The 26,813-nt window shown below is 39.3% G+C and overlaps 1 protein-coding gene across 2 annotated transcripts; it reads left to right on the forward strand.

Annotated features, from left to right (window-relative positions):
* The first annotated feature begins 1,326 nt into the window (after window positions 1-1,326).
* Window positions 1,327-26,813, forward strand: fkbp10a (FKBP prolyl isomerase 10a). Of its 2 annotated transcripts, XR_007438285.1 has the most exons (11): window positions 1,327-1,745; window positions 9,747-9,895; window positions 10,008-10,197; window positions 10,284-10,429; window positions 12,836-13,025; window positions 13,992-14,137; window positions 14,971-15,160; window positions 15,291-15,433; window positions 21,598-21,761; window positions 23,349-24,162; window positions 24,203-26,813. XR_007438285.1 is itself a non-coding variant. In XM_022666666.2 (10 exons), the coding sequence occupies exons 1-10, from the start codon at window positions 1,561-1,563 to the stop codon at window positions 23,532-23,534; spliced, it is 1,689 nt and encodes a 562-aa protein (XP_022522387.1). In that variant the 5' UTR covers window positions 1,327-1,560; the 3' UTR covers window positions 23,535-26,813. The 2 variants fall into 2 exon arrangements, 1 of the variants encoding a protein (XP_022522387.1); XM_022666666.2 differs by having other exon boundaries at window positions 23,349-26,813.

A 26,813-nucleotide genomic window follows, 5' to 3' on the forward strand; every position in this document is an offset into this window, starting at 1 on the left:
ATAAAATAGCCCCCTCTCCTGGAGCCCAGAAGATGCATAGGCCAGATTTGTTAAAGATTTTCCATTCCACCTTAAATGTTGCACGGTTGTATTAAAACATAGGGTGAGAGTGTGTATAAATATATATATATATATATAAAATAAACTATTCCACTTTAGATTGTGTAGAGTTGTCTTAACGCAGTAGGAGTAGAGTTTGGATTTCCAACTTTAATAAATTTAAGGTGGTATTTTTTTCAAAATCTCAGTTTCACTTTAAATGGTGCACGGGTGGCTTGCAGCATGGGTAGAGTGCACCATTCCATCTTAAACAAGGGTTTAATCTTTGTGTTTCTGGTCAACTTTAATAATTTTTTGGTCATTTTTTTTCCAAATGCACAGTCCCACTTTAAATGGTGCACAAGTGGATTGCAGCAAAGAGAGAGAGGTTCAAACTTTGTGTTTTTGATCAACTTTTTTGTGCAAAATGTTTGTGCTTTTGGAGCATTAATTAATTTAAACGGTATCTTTTTAAATTTATTGTTCCACCTTATATTGTGTTTAAATGTATAAATGCACAGTTTTACATAAAACTGTTGCTGTGCAGCATTGGAAAAATATTTCCCCCAAAAAATAGAAATTTCAGTTCATTTAAGGTAATTTTTGAATGTTTTAAGTCACTTTTTGAAATTCGAGGTGGGTATTTTTTTTAGACTGAATCGTTCCACCTTAAATTGTGTGTGGTTGCATTGTAGCACAGTGGGGGAGTTTGTGCTCGAAGTTTTTGTTTTTGGTCTTCTTTAAGAAATGTAAGTTGTTTTGTTTTCGAATTCATAGTTCCACCTTAAATGCTGTACTGTTTAAACTATGTTTTTTGGTCAACTTCAACATACCACCTTAAATGGTGCTGCGTTATTTTGTATTGCCAGAGACAAATTGGGTTAATGCCTTTTCATGCTCATAATTTAAGGTGGATATATATTTTCGAATTTACTATTCCACCTTAATAAATTATGTTGCAATGTAACTGCTGCATATTTTAAGGTGGAACGGTGAATTCGAAACAAGCCTGCTTTGTGTTTCCAGGATTTTACAGCCCAGGGGAGGCTGTGAGACCGTTATATGAGCATCACTTTAGAGGCATTGAACTGTTTATCGATTATGTATTGATTTATTGATTATTTAATGGATGTGAATGAATGCATTAGGCTGATCAAAATGTCAAAGCAGAGTGAGTGATGTACAGTACTTATCTCTCTCTCTCTCCCTCTCTCTCTCTCTCTCTCTTTCTCTTTTTTTCTTTCTTTCTCTCTCCCTCTCTCTCTCTCTTTCAGTGCACACGTGGACACAAGGGGCGGGATCGTCCCCCGGACATACGTCACTGAACAGATGATCTCAGCGCGGTCTGCAGGGCTGCAGTTTGGGGTTTTAACTCTCAGGACAGAAGGATAGAGAGAAGAGAGAAAGACAATAAGAAGGAAAAGAAAGAAGAAGAAGAGCAGCAGAGGAAGGAACCAGGAGGAAGCTGATGGTGGTTCTAGTTTGTGTGTTTCTGTTAGAGAGTGTGTGTGAGTGTGTAGGATGGATGTAAGGAGTGTGTGTGTTTATGTGGTTCTCTGTGTGCGGTCCTGGGCCGGTCCAGTGGAGGATGTTACGGTTGACCGGTACTCCTTGCCCACACTGTGTGCACGTGAGGTCCAGCAGGGAGACTATGTCCGGTACCACTACACTGGAACCTTCACCAATGGAACCAAGTTTGACTCCAGGTGAGTGCATGGGTTTACCTGCATGGTGGGTATAACAGGTGAGAGTTTACCTGCAGAAATGCATCTGATCAGAACTTGGAAGACCTGCATCTGGAACCAGTAGTGATCAAGCTGTTTATTGGTATGACAGTGTTATAATCGGACAGTGTTCAGATTTTCCTTGCAATCTTCTTAATTAATGCAATCTTCTACATTAAGCCGAAAGCATCCATGCTGCATCAGTTACACCTAGGCCTGTTGCAATAACTACTTTATCGACTTATTGTTCAATAATTGGACATGACCTCACTTATTTTAATAATCGTGATATCGTCCAACGTGGTTGCACTTACAAAACTTGAAAAAACCTACATTTATTAGGAAAAATGTCCTCCATCAACACCAAAAACAAACTTGAAGAAGTATGGTAACGGCCCAGTTCAGCTCTAGTTGCTTAACTTTAGGGTCTTAGGTTCGTGTCACCTCAGCCTTCCGTTCACCATCAGCGTATCTCTCGAGTGAAGTCTGAGGCAGGGTCTTTATGCTGGTTCAATGCGGGCCAGCTTGGACAGACCGGGGCTGAATGTCATGGTGTGGAGCAGACCCACGGTTCCCCTGCCTCTGCACTCGCCTCTGCACTCCACACTGTGTAAAGGGGTTGTTCCTTTGTTATGATATTATGTTATCATTCTATAAGTGCCACATTAGTGGTCTAAAAATGCCATAATTTCTTCTAAAAATCGCAATAATTCTTGGGACAAAATATCGTTCGCAAAATATTTTTATTGCGACAAGCCTAGTTACACCTAATAATTTAACCTTAAAGTGGTAGTCCGTATTATTTTGTTTCTAAACTGAAAGTAGGAGCATTTCTGAGTGGAGAAGAATCTGGATAAAATATTGTGTTTAAAGGTCACCTTCCGTCGTTTTTTCTTTCATTTTAAAATGTCTAGTTGTGGTCTCTAGTATGAATGAATGACATGTGAGCCGTTTTTGTAAAAAATAAAGTGCTCAGGTGTCTCTGTATAGCTCTTTTTTAATGGACTGTTTTAGGGGTGTGTCCAAAATGACCGGATTCCAGCTTTGCTCATGAATATTCATACATGCAAACAGCATGCAAATATCTCTCCTCTGATTGGCTAGGAGCACTGCGACGCCCCTCCACCGCTCTGCCGCTCACTGCCTCCCACCTCCTAACTGATGAGCGGTGATGTTGCGTCGCTTCAGCTCCGCCTCTGGGAGTTTCTCGAGCCAAGGTGGGCTGGTCTGTGAGTTTCTGCCTACGTAGGCAGAAAGATAATTCAAAATTCACCCGTTTTTCGGAGGGGGGGAGGGGGGATTTCTTTGCTTAGCTCCTGCAGACAATGGGGGCTGCAAAACAGTTTAAAGTGCAGGTGTACACATTCAACTCGGAGAGACCTACTGTATTCCACAAAAAACAAGAAAAATCGGATTTTCGCGGAAGGTGAGCTTTAATGGTACCAGTGTGCTGAAACCACCATCCCTGCTAAGCCTAATATATTCATTCTAAAAACTGGGGTGAGGGGTCACTTTTCGCAGGAGTTCTTCTTATGGCCACGTCACGTGTCTTTACGTACTTGCGTCACACGAACAGCCTCTAAAAGAGGATCCGGCTCAGTTTTACTGAACGCGAGCGGCTGGTGGAGCACTGGAGACTTCAGAAGAGGAACTCAGAGCTCATTAGCTCATTCACTCATAGTAAAACCAAAGAAATGAAGGAGTAAAGTTTCTGACTGAGCTCTCTCTCTCTCTCTTTCTCTCTCTCTCTCTTTCTCTCTCTCTGACTGAACATAACCTGGAATCGCACCTGCCCAGTTTAAAATGATTCTTCCACATGCTCGATGCAATTACCCATTCTTACCAGAGAGGACCCTAAATCCCCCAAATACCAAAATTTACAGACATCAGCTTTAAACAAATATCATCCGTAACTTGTTCATTACTCAAATTGGCCTAGAATTCAGTAACCAAAGCGTCTTGCAGATGGTGCATCATTTACTGCATTTAGCCGATGCTCTTGTCCAGAGCAACTTACCGGGTTATTCCTTTTACAGAGTTGGACCAGTGTAGTGTTAGGAGTCTTGCCCAAGGACTCTTATTGGTGTAGCACAGTATAGCCACCTAAACCTGGAATTGAACCCCATTCTCCCACATGGTAGCTCTTTGGCCTGCAGTGGTGTTATCCACTGCACCACACCAACCATTTTTTTTATGTTTGTCATAAAAAAAAGGATATGCACACTATAAAGCTTGCAATTCTGTGTTTGGCTTCGTGCAAGACTTGCAAAGTTGCTTTAGCAGAAGGTTAACAGATGCCTTAACACGGTCTTTAATTTACTAGATTACTTAATCTAGTAATTATTTCACTCACTAGCTTAATAACCAATTTAGTAGTCTGGACATTTGGTAACCTCGTCACTCAGTAACCCTATTATTCAGCAGCCGCTTCATTTTGTAAACTTGTTTTTCAGTAACCCTGTCACTTAATATCAAGATTACTAGGTAACCCCATCACTCAGTATCTCTGTCATTCAATAGTCTCATCCTTTAATAACACTGGCACTTAGTTATCTGGTCACTTTTTAACCATGTGCTTTAGTAATCCTGCCATTCAGTAACCTGGCCGTCAAATATGTATTATGCATGCATGCACTTAGCTACGGCGACCAACGTGACATAATTTTGGAAAAAGCAATTAACCACAGATGTTGCAGGGGTTTTGCATGCTCTGTCCTGTACAAGGAAGCTGGTCCTCAGACAACAACACAATGTGACAACAGCTGTGATTGGTCGTTAAAAAAAAAAGGAGGCATACTCTACAAGCAAGTGAATCTGTAGAAAGTATGCAAACACTTGTAAAGGCTTGTTCTGCTTTATGCAACTCTCACAAGCTTCATTACGCAGGGAGTATGCTAGGGCTGTCCCTAACGATTATTTTTTAAACGATTATTCTAACGATTATTTTTTTCGATTAGTCGACTAATCTATTCATTGAGAAACATATTTAAATAATTATTATTTTACGTTTTAAAGCAAACGATAAATTACTATATTTATATATAATAACAACAACAACAACAACACAAGCCTACTAAACCAAACCCCACACTTATAATCACTTACATGTACAGCACGTTGTTTAGATCTATAACGCTAAAAATGGATAAGCTCCCATACACCACAACCGTGTGTTGTTTTCTGTGACCGCTAGATTTTGTGACCACTGGCAAGTAGTTCTCAGCAGACCGGTGCACTGGCCGATTCGAAACGTGTTCGTTTCTAATGTTTACCCCGACTGGCCAAAACGGTTCAGTTTAGGGCTGAGGGTAAGGTGTAGGTATAGAAAGCTTCCGTTTTGCCAATGAACGCTCATAACCGTGAGCACTGGTCACAAAATTCCGACGGTGACAGAATACGGTGTGACACCGCAGCGCCGACGGCGCTAGCTAAAATAACTTAAGGCAGCTAGCTTAGCTAAACACCTGAACTTATGAATAATGCTACTGTTTCTGGAAACTATATATATAAATATAAACCAAAAATGTATAATTTCTGCCTGTGGCAGGTTTAAAACCTTTGGTAGACAGTCTTAAGTCTTTTTAAGGACACCCGCGGAGACCCTGATGTAAACGGTAACTTTCTGTGTGACCCTGTTGACATAGTGCTCCTTTTGCACATATGGCAGAGGACCACATTGTTGCCCTTTTGCGTGAAATGCTCCCAAACTTTAGATGCCCGCTGGCGTTTTTTTGTAGCTGGAGATTGCTCTCCGGAGTCCAAGCTCTCTAGAGCTTAGATTCTCTGCCCGAACCCGACATGACCCGAGGCCCGCCCGTAAATCCGACCCGGGCTCCAGAAAATAGTCCGAGATGTAGGCGTCTGTTTTTTAATTATATTTTTATTTTAAAAAAAATAACGAAAACTGAAAGTGAAACTAAACTAATTTATTTATTAGCGCTGTTTTCACTACCGCAGTTCTACAGCGGGGGTGTTGTGCCGATTCTGTCCGCGAAGCGGGAGTCAGATTCAGCAGAGAGTCGGATTCGGCACAAACGCGGCGGCACCTCGCGGTCCGCGGTGTCAGTTGTAAGCGCTCGCGCTAGCCGCAAAATACGGCAGAAAACACTGAGGGAGCTGCAGAATTATGAATGGGACTAGAATAGGAGCACGAGATCAAAGAGAACCTTCACCTGTGAGTAGTTCTCACCAGAACACGCAAATCTCTCTCTCTCTCTCTCTCTCTCTCTCTCTCTCTCTCTCTCTCTCTGTGTCTCTCTCTCTCTCTCTCTCTCTCTCTGTCTCTCGCACGTGAACTCCTCCGCGTTTGACCTGCAGAACTGTGTTTAGCTGTTCTTAAAAATCATTTTAATTAAATAATAGTTCTATGCTTCTATGTTACCGTGTTAATTAACATAATTCTGATCATATTTCGCTCATTAAAACAGCCCGAAAACAGCCAGTTGGAATTTTTGGGCCCGATCTAACCTCTAATGCTCTCCACAGGCGCCGCCATGTTTACGACGCGCCGACGCACGTTATGCAAATCGATGTATTTTTGTAATCGATGACGTCGATTATGTCGACGCGTCGCCCCAGCCCTAGAGTATGCAAAGGCCTTAACATGATCATTAATTTACCAGATAACTTAGTGAAAATATATCACTCACTAACCTGGTTGGTCACTCCAGGTCAGTCCTGGCATTTAGTACCCCAGTCACTTAGTAACCCCATCAATCTATAACATGATCACATAGTGATGAAATACATTTTATGCATGCGTGGGACCCCAGAAGGTTTCCAGTAGCGGTGGGTATCACAGTGATAATAAAAAAACATTAAGCAACATGAATAATGTAAAGAAAGCAAAACTTTATTGAATTCAATAGAAAAACACCTCATAAAAGAAGCTAACTCTGTCTCCAGCCGGTCTGACCCGAGTTTAGCTCCCCGTTATAAGATCCTCTTCCTGGCCCGGTAATCGCGTTATCCCTGGGGACAAAATAATCTGAATGAGTAAAAACGCTTCATAGAGAACACATCATAATTCCATTATTTATACATTAAATTAATCAGATAACCTACAGTTATTCTCTCTAACAGTTAAACCTTTTACACTGTAAGGCCGCCTGATGCTGCTGCACGCTAGCGGGGGTTAGTTTAGTACCCCAACCATGTTTGGTACTCGAAAATCCAGCTATCGGGTTTAGCTTTCCTGGGGAATTGGCTAATGGTAGCTTCAGCCGGTCAGGTCTCATGTTAAATAAAGTACAGGCGAAAACAACACTGGAAAACAACTTAAAACTAGTGCTGGGCGATATGGGAAAAATTATATATCACCATATGGAATTTTTTATATCACGATAACAATATATATCATGATATACCACATTTATATAAATATATTATAAATAAATTAACAAACACGAAAATGAGGGTATTCAATCTGTTCAATTTCAGTTGGTTTTGTTTTTTCTTTTTAATTACGTTTTTATTAGTTTCAGTTAAGAAGAACTTTCACTTTCAGTTTTCTTTATTTCCTTGATTTTCGTTAACAACAATAATTGGTTACTTAGCTAAATGGTGATTATCATACCATAGCTTTATATAAAACAGATATAGTATTAAAAGATCCTCACCAAAAATAGAAAACCATGATAGAAACCCAACCCTAACGCCAATACATTTTATCGTAGCCTTCTTTATATATTTGAATGAGTAATTGATGAAATTACTGTCAAACGATAGGGACGATAGAAGGTAAGTAGCACGATAGACACTTTTCTATTGTCCCCACAATATTTATCGTCATATCGCACAGCACTACTGATTTTACAACTGTGTAAAATCTACTAGTTTGATAAACACAGGCAGTTAATTCTAAGTATCGATCTTGGTTTATATAAATCGATATCGAATCATTTAAATGAAGATCGATTTTAATTGCACAAACTTTTTTTTTTAAACAAAGCCCTAGTTTTCAAGCTTTACCTGAAGGAGCTGTACATGCAGAGGCATCGTTCTGTATCAGTAGTACTGTACTAATTACCCTGGCTTTACCCTGGCTTTACCCTGACTTTACCCTGAATTTATCCTGGCTTTACCCTGGCTTTACCCTGGCTTTACCCTGACTTTACCCTGACTTTACCCTGGCTTTACCCTGACTTTACCCTGACTTTACCCTGACTTTATCCTGGCTTTACCCTGGCTTTATCCTGACTTTACCCTGACTTTACCCTGACTTTACCCTGACTTTATCCTGGCTTTATCCTGACTTTACCCTGACTTTACCCTGAATTTATCCTGGCTTTATCCTGACTTTACCCTGACTTTATCCTGGCTTTACGCTGACTTTACCCTGGCTTTACGCTGACTTTACCCTGACTTTACCCTGGCTTTATCCTGGCTTTATCCTGGCTTTATCCTGGCTTTACCCTGACTTTACCCTGACTTTACCCTGACTTTACCCTGACTTTACCCTGGCTTTATCCTGGCTTTATCCTGACTTTACCCTGACTTTACCCTGGCTTTACCCTGGCTTTATCCTGGCTTTATCCTGGCTTTACCCTGACTTTACCCTGACTTTACCCTGACTTTACCCTGGCTTTACCCTGGCTTTACCCTGACTTTATCCTGTCAGCCCTGTCGTCATGCTGTACCTCCTGCATGTGCTGCACATATGCCCACCCCTCGCCTAAACCACGCAGAACATTTCCTATAGTGAAAATGCCTGTGACACAGAAACTCTCCGGCTGTGTGCCACATGTGTGAAAGGGCAGCTCAGGGTAAAGTCTGGAATTAATTCTCTGTATGTGTTCTGTATGAGTTCATATGTTAAAATGCTGTACGCCCTGTCACACAGCAATCTGGTCATTCGGTAGCCCTTTCCTCCTCTGGTCAGACAACTTTATTAATGAATATTAAAAAAATATATATACATCCACAAAATGTCTAATATATTCAGATGAATAGCCACACCAGCAGTAGAAGCAGTTAGAAAATTCCTAGTTTTTTGATTCCAGGTCGTGCAGCTTGCCATCAGCTGCCAGAGCCCCGAAAGAGCCCTGGCATTCAGTTAGTTAAAAATGTAGTAAACCCACCATTCAGTAACCAGGACACTTAGTACCCCTGATTTCCAGTAAGTCACACATTAGTAACCCCATCATTCTGTAATCTTGACTTTCAGTAACCTGAACACATAATAACCCAGACTTCCAGTTAGTAAAAAATGTAGCATCCCCATCATTCTGTAACTGCGATTTTAAGTTAGTTTAAAAAATTTGTAACCCCATCATGCTGTAACTGTGATTTCAAGTTAGTAAAAAAATAGTATCCCCATCATTCTGTAACTGTGATTTCAAGTTAGTAAAAAAATAGTAATCCCATCATTCTGTAACTGTGATTTCAAGTTGGTTAAAAATAGTAATCCCATCATTCTGTAACTGTGATTTCAAGTTGGTTAAAAATAGTAATCCCATCATTCTGTAACTGTGATTTCAAGTTGGTTAAAAATAGTAATCCCATCATTCTGTAACTGTGATTTCAAGTTGGTTAAAAATAGTAATCCCATCATTCTGTAACTGTGATTTCAAGTTAGTTAAAAATTTAGTATCCCCATCATTCTGTAACTGTGATTTCAAGTTAGTTAAAAAAATTAGTAACCCCATCATTCTGTAATCTTGACTTTCAGTAACCTGAACACATAATAACCCAGACTTCCAGTTAGTAAAAAATGTAGCATCCCCATCATTCTGTAACTGTGATTTCAAGTTAGTTAAAAAAATTAGTAACCCCATCATTCTGTATCCCTGCCTTCCAGTAACCTGGAAATTTTAGTAACTCCAACATTCAGCAATCTTTAAATTCAATAACTTGTTAATTAAAGTACCCCTTCACTATGTAACCAGATAATTCAGTAACACTGTCTATTCTCTCTCTCTCTCTCTCTCTCTCTCTCTCTCTCTCTCTCTCTCTCTCTCTCTCTCTGTTTTTCTCTCTGTATAGTTTAGATAAAGGTGCTCCGTTTATGGGGCAGGTGGGATTGGAGAGTAAAGTAATTCCCGGTTTGGATAGAGGAGTGCTGGGGATGTGTGTAAACGAACGGAGAAAAATCACCATCCCTCCATACCTGGCGTACGGCGTGTCAGGAGCAGGTAACTTTACATTCTTCAGTATTTACATTTTAAACTCTGTGGTTTAGTAGTATTTACAGACCTCTCTCTCTCTCTCTCTCTCTCTCTCTCTCTCTCTCTCTTTCTCTCTCAGGATCAGTGATTCCTCCCGACACCACGCTGGTGTTTGATGTTCTGCTGCTGGATGTTTGGAACGAATCGGATAAAGCCGACAGTCGGACGCTGTTCCGTCCCCAGAGCTGCAGACGCTCCGTTCAGCGCAGCGACTTCGTCAGATACCACTACAACGGCTCCTTACTCAACGGCACGGTGTTCGACTCCAGGTACACACACACACACACACACACACTTTCATACACACGTACACACAGTGTGAAACACCACTACAGCTGTGTGTTTTATCCTGCAGTTACTGGAGGAATTCGACATATGACACGTACGTGGGTCAGGGGGACCTGATTAAAGGGATGGACGAGGGACTGCTGGGAATGTGCATCTCAGAAAGACGCTCCATCATCATCCCACCGTTCCTGGCTTATGGAGAGAAAGGATACGGTACATATTGTGCAACACACAGTAAAGGTGTACAGAAAGCAATCACCAGTTGTAGCCCCAAATCTGAAACTACTAATGCATGGAATCCTGAGGTCCATGAGGCCAACCCACTGCAATAACTTTAGACCAGAGCTATTTCAGCCTTAAGGGCTATTTGGGCTTCTTTGTTGTATTAATCAATGCAGAGTCTACATTTCCAGTCCTGGAGAATCCAGAATTCCAGAATTACAGATTTGTTTTTGGCTCATGAATCCTTTATTCAACTTGCCTCTTAATTTAGCAAGGAAATCTACTCTATCAAACTCCCAACCCTGGTCTACAGCTAACCCAAAGCCTATGAAAGTGGCCTACAGCATTGTGAGCCTTTGTGTCACTCTGCAATTAAAAAAGGCTGGGAAATGGGCTGTTGACTTTCTTGGCAACTACAAGTAATGGCGTTTGACAACTGAGCGGATTTTAATACAGCTGTTGTCAATTCTACTGAATATTAATATATTTGAAATTTAAAATGAAAAAAGACAGAAGACATTGGAAGAGATTGAAGGAAAAAGCAATTAGTTTTTGCTGGAATAAAACATGCACTTGTAAAGAGACCCTAAGGCAGGGGTGTCCACACTTTTTTTGTTGGGGGCCAGAAGGAGAAATATATTTGAAGTCACGGGCCACAGACTCTGTAATAAAACAAATAATGAAATATACCACTTTAAATAATAGAAATGCGCACCCTGTTCGCTTTTAGACTCTTTGGCCCGTTTTTCTGTGCTAGAAATGCGCACTCTCTCCACTTTTAGACTCTTTGGCCCGTTTCTGACACCTAGCGTTAAAACTTTGAATCTCACATTATAAAAACCTGCTTAACAGCGGGCCAACATTCATTCTATTCCTAAAATACCTCGCGGGCCGCTCCAAAAAAGGAAACGGGCCGCAAATGGCCCGCGGGCCCTAGTTTGGACACCCCTGCCCTAAGGCAACCACCATCTATAGACTTCCATAAAAAGTACACTGACTTTATTTATGACTACAGGTCATCTAGAGCTCTTCCAGTTCATTTACTGCCCAGACAGATCCAAAAAGATGCTATTGCAGTGTCCTTCACCCAGCTTGAAAGGAAAGACAGCTGTTTGATTATGGTTGAGTATTTAACACTCACCACGCCAAAACCCTCACCTCTACTCTTACAGTACACCACACCAGAGTCTCAGAAGGACAAAACCCACCCCTAAACAATCTCCTCACACTTCTATAACAGTAAACACAGAAGTGTGAAGTCAAAGACCACCAGGTCAAAGAACCCCAAGTCATTGGGAATGTAAATGATGCTCAGTCAGGGGGTCTTGGGATTTTTTTTCTCTCACTGGGTGAGATATATGTATTGTATAAGGTACAATGAGTTATAGGGTGCACTATCAATAAACGTCTATTTTCTGGTCTATTTTTAAATAAGGTGGATAATAAGGAGCATTATGTGACACTAGTAAGGAACAGGGGTGCCGCCATATTTTTCTTCTAGTTCAGCACGTCTCGTCTAGCTTAGGTAAAGCTAAACTAAGTAAACAAAACTGTAATTCTAAAAAAAAATATATATTTTAAAGTCAAACGAGCACTGTATGTTAATCTCCACAGATGTTTCTCCTAAATAAATATGTGAGTGCAGCAATTTTATCATTAGCCGCTTACCGCTAACGCTAGCCGTGGTTAGCGGTTAATGTCCCCTAATGTCTCCTAACAGCGCTACACTGAGGAACCCTGAAAGTTCTGGTAAGCCAGGGTAATGTTAGCTAGCGGTTCGTCCCATGTAGCTTATTTTAACAAAGTAAACATGCAGACTACTGTCTAATATACTTACCTCTGAATGGTGAAAGAGCTAGCACTTAGCGTGGTTTGCGGGTTAATGCTAATACTGCTGGAGAACGAAACTGAAACTCCTGTATATCTCTGTACTTCAGTGGAGTGACTTTACTGCTCCTTAATACCTGACTGGTAGAATTTATGCATAAGAAGCACCGGACTTACTGATGATTTTGGGGAAAATTTAAGGATTTTAAGTGCACCTTATAGTGCAAAAAATACGGTATAAACCAATCAATCATAACCTCACCAGAGAGCAGCTATTATTACTTGGGAGGTGGGTCATTCTCAACAGTTCAATGTTGGTGTGTTTTAAGTAACTGCAGTGTGTGTGTGTGTGTGTGTGTGAATGGTTTAGTTTCTGTGAAGTTTATCTGTGTGTGAGTCTCTGTTAAGTGTGTTCTGTTGGTGTGTGTTTGTGGTTATGGTCTAGATTGTGTGAGGTTAAGTGTGTTATGTTGGTGTGTGTGTGTGATTATATTGTAGTTTGTGTGCAGTTTATCTGTGTGTGTTAAGTGTGTTATGTTGGTGTGTGTGTGTGTGTGTGTGTGTGTGCAGGTTCTAAGGTGCCGGCGTATGCGACGGTGATATTTGACGTGCTGCTGGTGGACGTGTTTAATGTGAAGGACGATCTGCAGGTGGAGGTGCAGGACGTCCCGCAGTCCTGCAGGCGGAAATCACAGGCTGGAGACTACATCCGCTACCACTACAACGGGACATTTCAGGACGGGACGCTCTTCGACTCCAGGTCAGCCAATCAGCAGTGGTTAATGAAACTAATTGGAAAATTAAATTCTCAATATTAATGAAGCTATGGAGAAAATGTAGGAAATTTTGGAAAATATATGGAAATATTAAAGCAGCAGTATGTAAGATACTTTCCTTTAGATTGAAAATTTTATGTTAGAACAGCAATTGTTCATTCACACATTATTAAACCAAAGTAAAACAGAATCAGAACTGAAGAGAACTGGTGAGATAAAAGAGAGAGCACAATAGAGTTATTACTAAAATCACCAGCTTCTTCCACTCTGAAAAGAGACTGCACCACAATGCACGTTTTAAAAGTACTATTTTAGCATGCTCTGCGCAATTACATATTCTTACCAAAAACTCATGGATGGTCACTTTAATTAACCATTTTGAAACATTAATAGCAATTGATTTAAAGCAGTGTAAATATAAATCAAACCTGCAGACAGAATTTGTGGAATCAGAACACCAAGATGGATGGATGGATGGATGGATGGATAGTCTGTGTGCAGCTTATATAACAGTATCAATTAATTCTTCTCTCAAAATAAGTCCGTATACAGCCATAGCGAATGCATAGCGTAAAAGTGTTTAATTTTGTAGTACAGCTCTTACACTCTCTCATACTGGTCACTGAAAGTTCCAACATGGCACCTCATGGCAAAGAACTCTCTGAGGATCTTAAAAGACGAATTGTTGCGCTACATGAAGATAGCCAACACCCTGAAACTGAGCTGCAGCACAGTGGCCAAGATTATCCAGCGTTTTAAAAGAGCAGGGTCCTCTCAGAACAGACCTTGTGTTGGTCGTCCAACACAAGCTTTTGAAATATTAATGGAAATATTGTAATCAGTGAAGGCATTGGAAATTTTAATTAACAGTCTGTTTAGACAAAAATGGTGAATATTAATGAAACTATTTGTAATATTTGGATTACTTTCCGTCTCTCATATCCTCACAGCTACCAGCGCAATCACACCTACAACACCTACATCGGTCTGGGTCATGTGATCGCTGGGATGGATAGAGCTCTGCAGGGAGTGTGTGTGGGGGAGAGGAGGCGGGTCACTATTCCACCTCACCTGGCCTACGGAGAGAACGGGACAGGTACACAAATACACACACAGATACACACACACACATACAGACACATACACTGTGTTTATTTCCTCCATTAGGGATCTTAGTTAAATTCAGTAACTCAGAACATTAAAATATTCTCATTTAAAAAGCATCAGATCTACCCTGAGATATTATAATACAGTAAATAACTACATTTATTATTACTGCCTCCCTCGCAAAAATACAGAGAAATACCAGCATATAAATAAATGACTTTATTTTATTAAATAATACAATTAATTGTTAATTAAGACACCATTAATATGAATACAATGTAATTTTACCAACCCCCAACACTACTTCTATCATATACATTTAAGTACACTTTATTAAAAGTATATAAAAATCTGTATACAAACTACAGACAACATTTCTCCCATTTAGAGCATTTATTTGCAGAAAATGAAAAATGGCTGAAATAACAAAAAAAGAAGCAGAGCTTTTAGACCTCAAATAATGCAAAGAAAAACAAGTTCATATTCATAAAGTTTTAAGAGTTCAGAAATCAATATTTGATGGAATAACCCTGATGGTTTTTAATCACAGTTTTTTTCATGCATCTTGGCATCATGTTCTCCTCCACCAGTCTTACACACTGCTTTTGGATAACTTTATGCCTTTACTCCTGGTGCAAAAATTCAAGCAGTTCAGCTCTTGATTATATTCCAGAGTTTTTCAATTTTTTGAATAATGCTAAATATTTTTTTATCATTATCGTCAAAATTACAGAAGTTAGCAATGTATTGTTTTTTTGTCAATATTGCACACACACAGATGCACACAGTACCCTCCGTATTCACAGTCTGCTCTTTCTGTAGGTTCTTTGATCCCAGGCTCAGCAGTTCTGATCTTTGACCTTCATATCATTGACTTCCATAACCCGTCCGACCAGGTGGATATCCGGGTCACTCGCAGCCCACCGGACTGCAGCACCACCGGCACCGCAAACGACTTCATCACCTACCGATACAACTGCTCCCTGCTGGACGGCACACGCCTCTACTCCTCGTAATACACACACAGACATACCATTCAACATTAAATTGTGCAACGATAACATTATAATTTTTGAGGTGGAACGGAGAATTCCATGAAATGAACATGACTAATGTGTTCCTGTGCTCCTGGCTCTCCGCAGGGACGACTACGCCAAGCCTCCACAGGTGACTCTGGGTCAGGGGAAGGTGATCGAGGGTCTGGAGAAAGGTCTGCAGGGGATGTGTGTAGGAGAACGCAGGGAAGTCATCATCCCGCCACACTTTGGCCACGGACAGAACGGAGGTGAGCTTTTTATAGACCGTTTTAGAGGAATATTCATGAGCGTAGGAAGTGACGTAGCTGTTCCTAGAACACTTCCGTTTAGCGGTAAACAGCGTTCAAAACAGTGGACGTAACTTTTTAATTAATAATCACCTAATCTGAGAGTGACAAACATTGAAAATCAGGTCAAATTGTTCTTTAAACAATTAAACTATGGAGGACCAAAAATTACATAAGTATAAATAAATACACACACATAAATGTATAAATATATAAATTTATTAATGAATAAATAAATTAATGTTGAAATTAATAAATATATAAATAAATGCACATATAAATTAATAAATACATAAATAATAAATACGTGCACAAATAATTGTATAGGTAAATACATTACTTAATAAATACATTTCTTATTTATATATTTATTTAATTAATTTATATGTGCATTTATTTATGTCAACATTTATTTATTTATTAATTTAAACATTTATTTATTTATACTTATGTCATTTTTGGTCCTCCATAGTAAACACGCCTGCTTTCGTTTTTCACACTGCCGACCTGCCTGCAGTTACAGTGTCCCTCACAACTTCTCCCTCCTTCTTATCTATAAATCATGCAGAGTACGTGCTGGATAGAGTTTGACTTGTTCTAACCTCACCAAACACTATAGTGATGCTTCTCTACTACAGGAACAAATATTCACAACTTTTCCACTGAGATAGTAATTATATGCGTCCAAACTGCGGTGCGCTTTCACTGCCTCAGTTTCAACAAGATAGTGATTCACATCTGGGTAGGTCACCTCTGGAAGTGTTTTAAATCAGAGGAAAAAAACTTCCCTCTTAAATCCTTATCAAAAGGATCAGGAAAAGAGGTTTGATCACTTTTTACTCATTTCTGACCGTATGTTTGCTCTGTTTTCGGGAGATTTGCGAAATATGCGCTCTCATTTTGACAGCTGAATAGTTGAAAATAGCGCCACCGGAAGCGTCGAAGGAACAGACATGCGCAGTAGCTTTGTTATTGTTTTCCTCATTGAAACGGTCTATATAAGGAATTTTTTACTAAACAAAATAAGTGTTAAACCAGAATATGTCAAAGTAGCACCTCTTGCTTAGATACTGACAGATTTGCACATCTCTGCTGGATTTTCTCAGTCAGCTGTGTGATGTTCATGGAATAATCTTTAACAATTATTCGCATCAATTAGAAACACTAGCCTCACATTAATGAAGTACATGGGGAAAAAATGGGAAATGCACAGAATTCAGTGGCTTTATGAGAAAACACTGTCGGCTCCTGTTTTTCCGCTGTCTGTTACTCAGTAACGAAACTCGCAGTGCATTTTGGTCCACATTCAGCTCATGTAGTGAGCTACAATGGTTACTATAAATGACCAGTGCATTGTGGGAGTTTATAGTGCCAAAATAACATTCCAGTTCCACTTTACGATTTGGAAAAACGGCCAAATTACTCTTTACTGCACATAAACATAAATAAGGGTCCATTTCTGTGAAGCCAAAAACTGCAGTTAAGTTCCACAACTGAATCTCTGCACTTTTTTCATAGTTCCTACAAGCAAAAAAATTACAGGTGCTAGATAGATTTTTAAATGTAAATGTTCCTAGGGCTCTAAAGGTTAATAAACAGCTTATTAAATAATAGGGCTGTGCTTCTTCTGTGCTGTACAGTTCATTAAAATCATTCTGAACAGACAACAGTTAGAAATGTAAAATAATGCCCTGCTAAGTGCAGTTCAGCCACTGATCTAGTCTTAGAGTCTCTGTAAAACAACTAATCCACCGGAGATCCTGTTTAAACCTATAGTTACTTACACACAGAAGTAGGTAGTCCAGGTCCAGGAAAATCCTGGGGTGGATTTTTACTTTTAACTAGTGTAAACAGACTGTTCTGAACATACACCTACCTATATTAATTTTACTTGGTTGGTGGTGTTCCTCCATAGACTAATTCATTTGTTCTTAGCTCTGAATTACTGGGTAAATCATACAAACACTGATGTGTTATTCGCACAAATAACACAAGAATGAACTGCCATGTTATTCCTAGCGCTGTTATTTAGCTCCTATCTGATGAGACGGTGTCACTGCCCGGCTTAAGCTCTGCCTGTTGGCGGTCCCGAGCCGAGGTGGACGGGACCATTAATACTAATTCACGGGTTGACATAGACACGGTGCTTTTCCTGATCGACTCGTTTTTCGGAATATTTTTGACAGTTTGATGTGCAGCATCAGATACAACTCAGAGAGACCTACTGTATTTTATAAAGAACAAGAAAAATGCATTTTAGCAGAAGGACACCTTTGAAGCTCAGTTTTAACTACAGCTAGAACAGTGCCGGGTTTAAATTGGGCTCGGGCTCATAAAGTTTATGGGTCAAGCTTGGATTGACGTGCACAGGCTCAGGTAGAGTCTCTAACCTGGACAATGAGCTTTGTCATATTTTCTGAAGAATAAACATATTGTTTATTAAGGGCAGCTGAGGGAATGAAGCTCCTGCAGGAACGTTCTGCTGGTCGCTGTGGTTTGGCTGAATGTCCAGGAACAACCAGACATCCTTGGTTCAGCCTGGAGTCAAAACTCTTAAACCAGTCCAGCGTTTCTGAAGCTTTTCTACAGCTGCTGCAGGTCCCGCGTGTATGATGATGTAATGTTGTGTTTTTGGCTGGGAGGACAGACGGTCCTGTGTGTCGTCCTGCTTGTTCGTGTTCCTCTGCACCAGTAACAGGTCGGGCTTTTAGGAACAAGTCTGGCTAATTTGGATCAAATTTTATTCAAAAAACGAGGCTAAACTTAAAGGGGGCATATTATAGCTCTTTTTACATGAGTAATAGGTGTATGGGCTATAGAAAACATGTTCATGAAGTTCTTTACATAAAATAGATTATATTAGTTTATATATAAATATTAGTTAGTTAGCAAGATAGCTAGATAGTTAGTTTGTTAGTTAGCTAGAAAGGTAGGTAGCTAGATAGTTAGTTAATTAGTTAGCTAGCTAGTTAGTTTGAGAGGTAGATAGATAGTTAGCAAAGTATCTAATTTGTTAGTTAGTTAATTAGTTAGCTAGCTAACTGGCTAGTTAGATGGTTAGTTAGTGAGGTAGCTAGATAGTTAGGTTGTTAGTTAGTTAGTGAGCGAGGTAGATAGATAGTTAGCTTGTTAGTTAGCTAGAAAGGTAGGCAGCTAGATAGTTCGTTAATTAGTTAGCTAGCTAGCTAACTGGCTAGTTAGTTAGTTAGTTAGTTAGTGAGGTAGCTAGATAGTTAGCGTGTTAGTTAGTTAGTTAGTTAGTTAGTTAGTTAGTTAGTTAGTTAGTTAGTTAGTTAGTTAGTTAGTTAGTTAGTTAGTTAGTTAGTTAGTGAGGTAGCTGTTTGAAATATAGTCTGGGGTCATTGTCAATCATTCCTCTTTCCATCACCACGTTGTGTTTTCTCTTGAAATCCTGATAGGTAGGGAGGAACCGCCTGCATCGCCCGAAAACGGGTGGGTGGGGAAGGGTTAACAACGCTGAGGCTAGGGGGTGGGGAAAACTTTATCGACTAGTTCACGTAAGGTTTTACCCACTTTTAACATCACGTTTCACCCAAAATGCAACGTTAAACATCCAACTAACAGCATCAGCTCCACTTCATCTCTCATGGACAGCTGAGATTTTGTGCTGCAGCTTCAGCACAAAATCTTTAATTTAATTTTTTCCATTCATAGACAACTTATCATATCCATTTGACAAACACTTAACTAAGCTTCTATGTCAGTCTAAGCTCATATGTTAAAGGTGGTGAAGTTTTATATAAAATACAGCCACCACGAGTGAATATCTGAGGTGTACGGAACACCGTTGCCTGTTTGTTGGCAGGTGTACGGAATACTGATGCACACTGGTGACAGGACTGAGGTCAGTTTTTTGGGGTTTTCTTTAAAACTGTTGGTCCAAAAGTAACCAATCAAAATTTACTTTGGTTGCTAGGCAGATATTCCATAGTTTAACCAATCACTGCAGCCTATTTGAACTCTGGTATTGTCCTAATATCCACTCAAACGTTCTCTAGCTAGATATATAGCTAGTTAGTTAGAGAGGTAGGTAGCTAGTTAGGTAATTAGTTAATTAGTTAGCTAGCTTGTTAGTTAGTTAGCTAGTTAGTTAGAGAGATAGCTAGATATTAGCGAGGTATCTAGAATACTGTTCTCTTACGTTAGTTAATTAGTTAGCTAGCTAGTTAGTTACATAGTTAGCTAGTAAGTTTGTTAGTTAGCAAGTTAGTTAGGTAGTTAGTTAGCTTTAGCTTTAGCTAACTATTCCTAACCATAGTTAGTAAGCTAGTGAGCTAATTAGTTAGCTAGCTAGTTAGTTAGTTGGTTAGCTGGTTGGTTAGTTAGTTAGTTAGCTAGTTAGTCAGTTAGCTAGTTAGTAACAGGTTGGGCTTTTAGGAACAAGTCTGGCTAATTTGGATCAAATTTGGTTCCAAAAACGAGGCTAAACTTAAAGGGGGCATATTATAGCTCATTTTACATGAGTAATATGTGTATGGGCTATAGAAAACATGTTCATGAAGTTTACATAAAATAGATAGTTAGCTAGCTAGCTAATTAGTTAGTTAGCGAGGTAGCTAGATAGTTAGCTAGTTAGTTAGTTAATTAGTTAGCTAGCTAGTTAGTTAGAGAGGTAGATAGATAGTTAGCAAGGTATCTAGTTTGTTAGTTAATTAGTTAGCTAGCTAACTGGCTAGTTAGTTAGTTAGCGAGGTAGCTAGACAGTTAGCTAGTTAGTTATAGAGGTAGGTAGCTAGTTAGGTAGTTAGTTTATTAGTTAGATAGTTAGAGAGCTAGCTAGCTAGATAGTTAGCGAGGTACCTAGTTAGTTGGTTAGTTAGTTAGCAAGGTAGCTAGATAGATAGCTTGTTAGTTAGAGAGGTAGGTAGCTAGTTAGGTAGTTAGTTAATTAGTTAGCTAGCTTGTTAGTTAGTTAGCTAGTTAGTTAGAGAGATAGCTAGATAGTTAGCGAGGTATCTAGATAGTTAGTTAGTTACATAGTTAGCTAGTAAGTTAGTTAGTTAGCAAATTAGTTAGGTAGTTAGGTAGTTAGTTGGTTAGCTGGTTAATGGGTTAGATAGTTAGGTAGTTAGTTATTTTGTTAGTTGGTTGGCTGGTTAATTGGTTAGTTAGTTAGTTAGGTAGGTAGTTTATTAGCTAGTTAGTTAGTTAGCTAGTTTGTTTGTTTGTTTGGTGGTTTGTTTGTTGATCCCAGAGGGAAATTCTAGACATCCAGTAGCAGCAGGTATTCATAGTACACAGAAGAAAAAAAGGATAAAATATAATGATACAGGTAAAAAAATACAATACAATCAAATAATTCTTTATTCTTAGCAGTTTCAGTCCCTTCAGAATGAGCCGTTTAAGGACTCTGACACTTTTATGCGAATAAGCTGTTGCTGGTCACGCCAATAACAATAACAATACGATACTTTGGATTTGATACCAATATCCATACAATACGTTTTTTGATACCTTTTCTAAATTGTAGCCAAAAAATACACACATTTATAATTATTTTCACACAATGTATTTATTTAACAGCCTCTTATACTGTCACCATGAGACTCTGAGATATCTTTCTGGATCCTGTTGCAACAAACAAACAATGAGCATGTTTGTTAACCTTTATTAAGTACAAAAACAACATCATTACTTTAACTGTTTTGTATTTCTTATATATATGTATATATATATATATATATATATTAGAGAGAGTCAGCGACCTCGATACCTTTTTGGTATTGAATTTCAATACACAGCCCTAATGTTTACCACGTAAGTGGTAACTTGTGCTAAATTTGAAACCACACGTACAAGCTAGTTCATGCTTAACTGCGAGTGAAGCACAAAACTCAATATTTGAAACTTCTTACATCTCCATCATTATCTAACTTGCCTCGGACAGTAGGTACAGATCCCTCCCTCAGACAAAGTCTGCTGGCTAATCCTGCTGTGTACTGTCTGATGTTCTCAAGTGGAAACATTTTTTCAACTGATCTACTGGGTGAGGCTCTGGTAGGGGTTGATGGGTGAAGCTCATGTTGGATTGCTCCTGTTCTTCTGCAATAGTAGTGCAGTAATGTTCTGGCCATTTCTGTCTAACTCTGTTGCGCCCCCTGCAGGTTCAGGAGTGCCCAGCAGTGCAGTGCTGCTGTTTGAGCTGGAGCTGCTGGAGCTGCAGAAGGGCGTTCCTGAGGGATATCTGTTCCTGTGGCTGGAGGACAGTCCGGAACCTCTGTTCCCTGCCATGGACCTCAACCACAACCAGGAGGTTCCTTTAGAGGAGGTGCGGAAATACACACACTGTTTTCATCAGATTATAGAACATGACAGTGATTTTATATTTCTGCATAAATCTGTCCTAAAACTGTATACACATTACTTTAATTTCTACACACACCAGCTCAGAATGCTCTGGAACATTTTAGAACAATTGAGAATATTTTAGAACACTCCAGAACACTCTAGAACCTTTTAGATCTTTCTAAAAGACTTCAGAATATTTCAGAACATTCCAGAACATTGCTATGAAACACTTCAGATTATATCTATACACTCCAGAACACTCTAGAACCTTTTAGATCTTTCTAAACCATTTTTTTAACATTCCAGAAACCTTTTTGCAGAGTACTGCAAAAAAAAAAAATTTTTTAACATTCCAGAAACCTTTTTGCAGAGTACTCTGAAACACTCCAGCGGACATAGAACATTTTAGAGTAACCAGAAAATAAAATATGCATATGTTAAAGCATTTTTGTAACGTACCCCAGTCTTGTGAAAGGTTCCAGAAAAATTCAGAATGTTTCAGCACTCTAAACATCTATTGAGCAATTCAAAGGTACACACATTTAAAAACATTTAAAAGCATTCAGTACATTTGGACCAAATCTCTGCGTAATTCCTTGGGGCAATCCAGAATATTTTGAAAACAATTTAGACTGTTTAGGAATATTTAAACATATTTTTGCATTTCTGAAATGTTTTATAGCTTTGGGGCTATATAAGTTTTTATAACTTTCCCGAACAGTTTGTGCCTATTCAGACTATTCAAACATTTGCCAAAACTCCAGAACATTTAGCCAGAATATTTCCAATTCATACTAGTTTCGCACAAGCACTAAAAGATAATAACCAAAATCAAACAAATGAGAGATACATTTTGGGAGAAAGGCATTTAGTTGCTTAAAAGTTACAGTGGTGTTCCTTCCTCACTGATATCTAAAATGAAAGTGTTAGTCCATATTATTTAGTTTCTAAACTGAAAGCAGAAGCATTTCTGAGTGGAGAAGAATCTGAAGAATGTGTTTAATGGTACCAGTGTGCTGAAACCACCATCCCTGTTAAGCCTAATAATATATTCATTCTAAAAACTGGGGTGTCGTGTCGATTTTAACGGGAGTTCAGATTTACTGAATGCGAGCGGCTGGTGGAGCAATGGAGACTTCAGAAGAGGAAATTCAGAGCTCAGAAGCTCGTTCACTCATAGTAAAACCAAAGAAACCAAGGAGTGAAGTTTCTGTCTGAGCGCTCTCTCTCTCTGACTTAACATAACCTGGAATCGAATCGGATTTGCGCTCTGAAAGGAGACCGCATCACCTGTCCAGTTCAAAATTACCCATTCTCAGCAGAGAGGGCCCTAAATCCCAAAACGTACAGACATCAGTTTTTAAATACCTTTTTTAGCAAGTTTAATATTTGGTGTTATTTGTTTGATTTGGTTTCTTTTTATCTATTTTAGAAGTTGTAGAACTTGTGAAAATCAGATAATATTTTAGGACATATTTATGCAGAAAAATACTAAATTCTAAAGGGTTAACAAACTTCAAGCTGTATGATTACTCATCCGTATGTGTGTGTGTGTGTGTGTGTGTAGTTTATAGAGTTTATAAAGCTGCAGGTATCAGAAGGAAAGGGTCGGCTGAGGCCGGGAGTGGACAGTGACTCCATCATCAGAGACATGTTCACCAATCAGGACCAGAACTCTGACGGGAAGATCACAGCCAATGAGCTCCGAGTTCAGACTGAGCGCGGAGAAATCCCGGACCACGAGGAGCTATAACACACACACACACACACACGCACACAATACACATACACAATGGACGTGCCAGAGAGAGGAGCTCCAGATCCATTTCCTCCCTGAAACCCCTTCAGTAACACTGTACCTTCAGTTTAACCAGCGCATGCAGAACATTTATCACCCAGTATATTCATTACCCTAACCTCTCTCTAACTACCCTCGCACACACTCACACACACCAGCTCAGAACTCTCCAGAACACTCCAGATCTTTCTAGAGCACTCCAGATCTTTCCAGAGCACTCCAGATCTTTCCAGAGCACTCCAGATCTTTCCAGAGCACTCCAGATCTTTCCAGAACATTCCAGATAGTTTCAGAACACTCCAGATCTTTCTAGAGCACTCCAGATCTTTCCAGAACAATCCAGATCTTTCCAGAGCACTCCAGATCTTTCCAGAACACTCCAGATCTTTCCAGAGCACTCCAGATCTTTCCAGAGCACTCCAGATCTTTCCAGAGCACTCCAGATCTTTCCAGAGCACTCCAGATCTTTCCAGAGCACTCCAGATCTTTCCAGAACATTCCAGATAGTTTCGGAACACTCCAGATCTTTCTAGAGCACTCCAGATCTTTCTAGAACAATCCAGATCTTTCCAGAGCACTCCAGGTCTTTCCAGAACACTCCAGATCTTTCCAGAGCACTCCAGATCTTTCCAGAACATTCCAGATAGTTTCAGAACACTCCAGATCTTTCTAGAGCACTCCAGATCTTTCCAGAACAATCCAGATCTTTCCAGAGCACTCCAGATCTTTCCAGAACAATCCAGGTCTTTCCAGAGCACTCCAGATCTTTCCAGAGCACTCCGGATCTTTCCAGAGCACTCCAGATCTTTCCAGAGCACTCCAGATCATTTCAGAACACTCCGGAACATCGGAACATTGTAGATCTTTTCAGAACATTCCAGATCTTTATAGAACACTCCATATCTTTCCAACACCCCAGAACAGTCCAGATATTTTTGGAACACTCCAGACCTTACCAGAGCAATCTAGAACTCTCCAGATCTTTATAGAACACTTGGAACACTCTTTTCAGAACACAAAATACTCTGGAACATGTCAGCATATTTTGGAACAGTTTTGAAATGTACCCTATACGCCCAAAGCACTTCAGATTGCCCAACCAAAAAATCCTGAAAACTTAAAACAATTCAAAACACTTTAGAACACTCCAGAATAGAACATTTTAGAACATTCATGAACATTTCAACATAATTCGGAACATTTTTGGAACACTTTGGTGCACTTACATATTACAAAATTCAAAGTCTAGAACATTTTAGAACATTTTAACATGGTTCCACAGTTCCACTGTTTTGTGAAACATTCCAGATCATTCCAAGAGCAGAAATGCTCCAGAGCATTTTCAACACTCTGGAAAACCTCAAAGCACTTCAGATTTTTTTTTTACTAGAACATTTCCAATATGCCAAAGAACTTTGAAGACAATTTGGAGCATTTCTGGCAATTTTAACACTCTGGAAACCGTCAGTGTGCTTCGGAATATAAAAAAAAAACGCCTTTATCTTTCACTCTGTTCTGATTCAGCAGTATTAAATGAGTACGTTTTTTCAGTGTTTTCTCTCCACAGCGCAGCAGAGCAGAGTGTTGGTGAAGCTCTGAGAGTAGAAGAGCTGTAAACTCTGGATCAGAAAATCTGTTAATCCTGATTTAAGAGGCCGTTAAAGTGGAAAGAGCAGAATTTCAGTGTTTTTACAGGAATGTTTGAGAGAGAGAAAGACAGACTCCCTCTGGTGGCCAACATCTATCATCTCCACTACTACCACTAGCCTGAACTGAGCTGATCTGGGATCAGATTCCTCTGTATTTACTGTAGGTGGCATTACTGACTTGACACACTTTATAAATACAGACTCTACCTACATTACTGACAGCAGAGCTGAAGCCATATTTGATCATTCACAAATCAGTATTTAATCAATATCTGTGTTTTTCCCACTGAGCATCAGATTTAATAGGTGGCAAATTCAGATCTTAATTCCTTGGGTGGATTTATTTACCTTCCTGATTTGTGAGAATCTGAAGAAGACGAATTTATTTCTCAGATCAGATCTGTGAAGATGAATGGAACTGACTGTTACTGTATTTGCGTGTCTGTACATCACAAACATATCTGCGTGGGTTGCTGTAGTGTGGAGCTCAGCGTCAGTAACTAACCTTTGGTGTTCTTTTTGGACACCCACACTTTCCTCACTCTGGATTTGAGGTCATTACTAGTGCAATCTGATAAAATTAGAATAGCATTGAAAAATTACTTTATTTTAGTAATTAAGTTCAAAATGTAAATGTCACACAGAGTGATCTATTTTAAGGGTTTATTTATTTTATTATTGATGATTATGGCTTACAGCCAATGAAAACCCAAAAATCAGTGTCTCAGAAAATTTAAATATCATATAAGACCAATTTGTACTTTTGGCAGTGTGGGCAGTGTGCCAAGTCCTGCTGGAAAATGAAATCAACCAAACCATCACTGATTGGTGGAAACTTCACACTACACCTCGAGCAGTTTGGACTGTGTGTCTCTCCACTCTTCCTCCAGACTCTGCTCCCTTTATTTACTTTAAGTGAAATGTAAAATTGACTGATGATCAGTGATGGTTTGGATAAAGAGTCATGTCATCTGCTGGTGTTGATCCACTGTGTTTTATTATCAAGTCTAAAGTCAGTGCAGTTTTGTTTTCCCACAAAATCTTACAGAACTTCATGCTTCCCCTCTGCTGCTGACAACTTTTAAAGGGATGCGGATTTCATTTTCCGGCAGGACTTGAGACACTGCCAAAAGTACCAAACGTAATTTTGTGATTCACTGATTTTTGGGTTTTTATTGGCTGTAATCCATAATCAACAATTAAAGAAATAAACACTTAAAGTAGATCACTCTGTGTTTAATACATCTATATAATATGAGTTTCACATTTTGAACTGAATTACTGAAGTAAAGTCATTTTTCAATGATATTATTTTTTTTTTGAGATGCACTAGTATTTGTTATGTTGTGATGCAAAATACACGTTAAAATCCCATGTGTAACACATATGTACAAATCTGATTGGTATTACATTTCAAAGCTCCTTTCAGTGTTTTTCATGTGGTTTGTAGCTGAATGGTGTATGGAGGATGTAAGCTTGTTGGCAAAAGGTAATTTGGTGCAATATAAGAACATGTTTCTAAGTGCCTTATTTTGTTAAACTGTAAAACAGACAAAATATTTTCAAATAAAATCATTTAAACTTA

Source organism: Astyanax mexicanus, chromosome 3 (genome assembly GCF_023375975.1).
Source record: "Astyanax mexicanus isolate ESR-SI-001 chromosome 3, AstMex3_surface, whole genome shotgun sequence".
NCBI lineage: Eukaryota > Metazoa > Chordata > Actinopteri > Characiformes > Acestrorhamphidae > Astyanax > Astyanax mexicanus.